The sequence below is a fragment of the Aquarana catesbeiana genome, linkage group LG01, assembly GCF_042186555.1.
Source record: "Aquarana catesbeiana isolate 2022-GZ linkage group LG01, ASM4218655v1, whole genome shotgun sequence".
NCBI classification, from domain to species: domain Eukaryota; kingdom Metazoa; phylum Chordata; class Amphibia; order Anura; family Ranidae; genus Aquarana; species Aquarana catesbeiana.
This window is the reverse complement of record NC_133324.1, coordinates 979,529,827-979,534,249: the sequence shown is the minus strand read 5'-3', so window position 1 is coordinate 979,534,249 and position 4,423 is coordinate 979,529,827. Positions and strand designations below refer to the sequence as shown.

The following is a 4,423-nucleotide window of genomic DNA, read 5'->3' as shown; positions in this document are numbered from 1 at the left end:
TCTTCTCCTCCCCTGTCAGTGTGGCCGCTTGTGTTAAGACGGCCGGGAGAGCAAACGGGGGAGGACAGAACAGCTGTGTTCAGTACCGCTACACCGGGAGAACTAACGCAGCGCGGGGTCCTGAACCCGCCCCCTCTCACACTCCGCCCAGGGCACACGCCCCTCCCGCCCACGCATTGTACCGCCTCTGAACAGATATTCTGAAGAAATAATGAAACCTCCCATAAAATGAGTCCACTCAGCACTAAGGCTCCTGTATAAATTCACCATCAGCCAAGAAGAGAACTCAAAGCAACCTGCAGAGAGATATCCGTTCCCATCATCTCACCCTCACATACAACTGGAAGATGAGTTCTCTCGAGCTGTTCGAGCTTCCAAATTTCAAGGGAGACTATGTGTCAATAGACCATGAAACGGAAGACCTGACATCTGTTGGATTCCTGCAGAGAGCTCGATCTCTTAAAGTCCACGGAGACCCATGGATTGTCTTCAGTGGAATCAATTATACAGGACAGTTTAAATGCTATTCGGAAGGTTCTTATGCCTCAATCCCAGCATTTGAGAAGAAAATCAGCTCTGTGCGAGTTGTGAAGGGCGGTCTGTATAATCCCACGATTACTCTGTTTGAGCACGGCTACTATGGGGGCAAATCTGTGACCCTGACCAAAGCTGCAAATTCCCTTAAATCGTATGGATTTGACAACATAGTTTCATCACAAAAAAATGTCCATGGGGCCTGGGTCCTGTATTCTGAAGAGTATTACAAAGGTGAACAGAGGGTCACTGTGGCAGGAGATGACATTCCAGATTATCATGCATTAGGCTGGGGAGATAAAGTAAGCTCCCTGAAGCCTCTGGATCCCCCTGAGGTTAGAGAGGCTCTCGAGTAAGAAGTGGTGGACTGTCCATCTCTCCACCGTTTACCATGAAATCCCAAGCCAGTGCTGTATCTTCTTCTTTTCTTCTGATTTCTGATATTATCCACGGCCTGCCTGTTACAGAGTCCAGATTCCCATAACACTTCTTCTGATCTGATGAAGACCTCTAGAGAACACCAATCCTTGTCTGATGAAGACTTCCAGAAAACGCTTATCCTGATCTGATGAAGATTACCACCCATAACACCAATCAAGACCTGATGAAGACCCCCAGAGAACACCAATCCTGACCTGATGAAGACCTCCAGAGATTAAATCATTGTCCTCTACAGGGTGAGAGAACCTTAAACCATTCCATCTGAATTCCACAAAATACATTTTCTTAGTTACACCGTGTCTGAAGAAGACTTGAAAGATCTCTACTGAACTAAATTTTCTATAAATTCTACTCCATCATGTTTTGTAACTCTGACAAATCTTGTGTTGTGTTTGTGTTATGGACTGAGTGAAGGTTCCTTTTCTCTATTTTTTAAATTCCCAAGATTTATTATACATTTTGTATTTCTTTTTATTGATTTATTTTAACAAGTAACATATTTGAAGGTATAGAAATTGACTTTCCTTAGCAATGATGTCAATGTAATGTTACTTTTATATAAGAAAGGAAAGGAGATGTCTAGGTGGGTGTCACAGTGTTTCTGATGATCTGACAATGTTTCCTTCTCGGTGTCATCATCTGGACACTGTGCTCACTCCATACAAACACACAGAGATCAGATCTTTGTAAAGATACAAATGTTTCCATTGGGGAACAGGAGATGTTTATTAGAAATGGAGGAGTGACTTCTATAGAGGATGTTGGTCCATTTCTATCCCATCAATAATGACTTCTTTCCTGGGATTCCATTCATTTGATCACAGGAAAGTGACATTGATTAGTTGGAGGTTCATCAATAATCTTCATATTGATCAGATCAGATGTGTGATCTTCTCCTGTAACATGTTTATTGAGACAATGTAATTCTTTTTTCTGTTTTTCTCTCTATAGCAATAAATGGCTTTGTATGGTAGTGATCTGTGTGTGTCTGTGTATGAGATATACTGGGCTGGGATATACCGGGGGGGGGACACACACAGAAGGACAAATGCACACTCACATACACACATTGATTTCTATAATGTACACGGCTTTTCATTTTATGTCATTTTATACAATCTATTTATTCAGTGGAATTCAAACTTCAATAAACTCCCATGTTAAAAAATATATGAATACTATATATATATATATATATATATCGGACAGCACCAGCAGGTAAATAGTTATAAATGCACATAACAAGGTGTGTTCTCAAAAAACCCACCACAAATCCATATATAATACAATGGGGGTTACAGCACAGTGAGCATAACTTATTGGATTAATGAAATGAAATAATGGGAAGTTCAGGGGTCCCGGCCCTTTATAATGACTATTCTGCACCATGCAGAGGAAAGAGAGATCTGAGTGTTCAGGTTCTAAATAGCTCCATAAATACAACATGAGACACTGAAGAGATGTCACCACTTCTCTCCATCTCTACTGCATGGTGCAGGTTAGTAATTACAAAGGACGGGATCCCTGACGTTATTATTTCTATCATTAAGCCTATATTATGATCACTCTGCTCTCACCCCTCTTGTAGGGCTGCTGTTAGAAATTTATGGGGCTCCATACAGCCTACCTGACAGGGCCCGGGTTGCCACCTTTTCTTCAAGCCAAACCCCAACACTTTATTGTAGTAGGATTGTAAAAGATCTGGGAAGCCTTTGGGTACACCATGGGGAGTAGTACTGCGGCGCAGTGAAGAGTGGGTGTGGCCAAACTGTGCGAACAGATTTGTGTGTGACGATCTCGGTTACTTGGGGAGCCACTCTCTGGTCTGAATAATGTGTCTGGGGTTCAGGCAGACTAAACCCCGGACATTTGACTCCGAACCTGGACATATGACTAGGGATGGGCTGTCTGTTCGACTCGAACATTGGCTGTTCGCCCGTTCGCCGACTAGCGAACAATTTGGGGTGTTCTCGGGAAAATTCGAAAGCCACAGAACAAAAGTGCTGATTTTAAAGGTTAATATGAAAGTTATTGTCATATAACGGGTTTGGGGGCCCGGGTCCTGCCCCAGGGGACATGTATCAATGGAAAAAAAAGTTTTAAAAACTGAAGTTTTTTCAGGAGCAGTGATTTTAATGATGCTTAAAGTGAAACAATAAAAGTGAAATATTCCTTTAAATATCGTGCCTGGGGGGTGTCTATAGTATGCCTGTAAAGGGGCGCATGTTTCCCGTGTTTAGAACAGTCCGAGAGCAAAATGACATTTCTAAAGAAAAAAAGTCATGTAAAACTGATCGCAGCTATTAATAAATTGTCGGGTCTCTACAATACAGATAAGTCATTGAAAAAAACTCATGGAATCCCCCCTCCAGTCCATTACCAGGCCCTTTGGGTCTGGTTTGAATATTAAGGGGAACCCCGAACCAAAATTAAAAAAAAAAAGAGCATGGGGTCCCCCCAAATTTCATACCAGGCCCTTTCAGGTCTGGTATGGATGTTAAGGGGAACCCCGCACCAGCATTTATTTAAAAAATGGCATGGGGGTCCCCCCAAAAATCCATACTAGACCCTTATCCAAACACGCAACCTGGCAGGACATAGGAAAAGAGGGGGGGAAGAGAGAGCGCCCCGCCTCCTGAACCATACCAGGCCACATGCCTTCAACATGAGGAGGATGTCACTATGTTGATGGGGACAAGGGCCTCATCCCCACAACCCTTGCCTGGTGGTTGTGGGGGTCTGAAGGTGGGGGGGCTTATCGGATTCTGGAAGCCCCCTTTAACAAGGCAACCCCCAGATCCCAACCCCCCCCTGTGTAAAATGGTAACGGATACATTGTACTCCTACCATTTCACAAAAAAGTGTCAAAAATTGTAAAAAACACACAGACACAGCATGGGACAATTCCTTTATTAAAAAAGAAAAACAAAATTCCAGCAATGTAATCCTTCCTCATCCCGAGATACGGAGAAAGACGCCGCCACGACACGATCCACCTCCATGGGAGGAGCCCGCTGAATGACGCTAGACCTGCCGTGACAGTTCTTACAAAGCTGAGGGCAGGGCCACCCGTGACGTGCGCGGGTGACCCCGCCCCCTCTGACGCAACGGGGAATGCCGCAGGGTTACCCAGTGACATGTACAGGTGACCCCGCCCCCCCTGACACCACACCATGCATATAAGCCTTTAAAATGAGCACTTTTTATTATTCATGTTCATATCCCATAAACTTTAATGATGTTCGCATGTTTGAACACATTTTTTGCCTGTTTGCATGTTCTGGATGCGAACCAAACATGGGGGTGTTCGGCCCATCCCTACATATGACTCCAAACCCAGACATATGACTCCAAACCCGGATATATGATGCCAAACCCGGATACATGATGCCAAACCCGGATATATGACTCCAAACCCAGATATATGACTCCAAACCCGGACATATGA

General features: G+C 43.9%; 1 protein-coding gene across 1 annotated transcript; it reads left to right on the top strand.

The window, feature by feature from the left end:
- The first annotated feature begins 347 nt into the window (after window positions 1-347).
- Window positions 348-890, top strand: LOC141129000 (epidermal differentiation-specific protein-like). The gene has a single exon (XM_073616701.1). The coding sequence runs from the start codon at window positions 348-350 to the stop codon at window positions 888-890; it is 543 nt and encodes a 180-aa protein (XP_073472802.1).
- Window positions 891-4,423: the final 3,533 nt, after the last annotated feature.

What these genes read in the sequence shown, in the direction of transcription:
- LOC141129000 (XM_073616701.1), top strand. Translation starts at nt 348, where the DNA reads ATGAGTTCTCTCGAGCTGTTCGAGCTTCCAAATTTCAAGGGAGACTAT.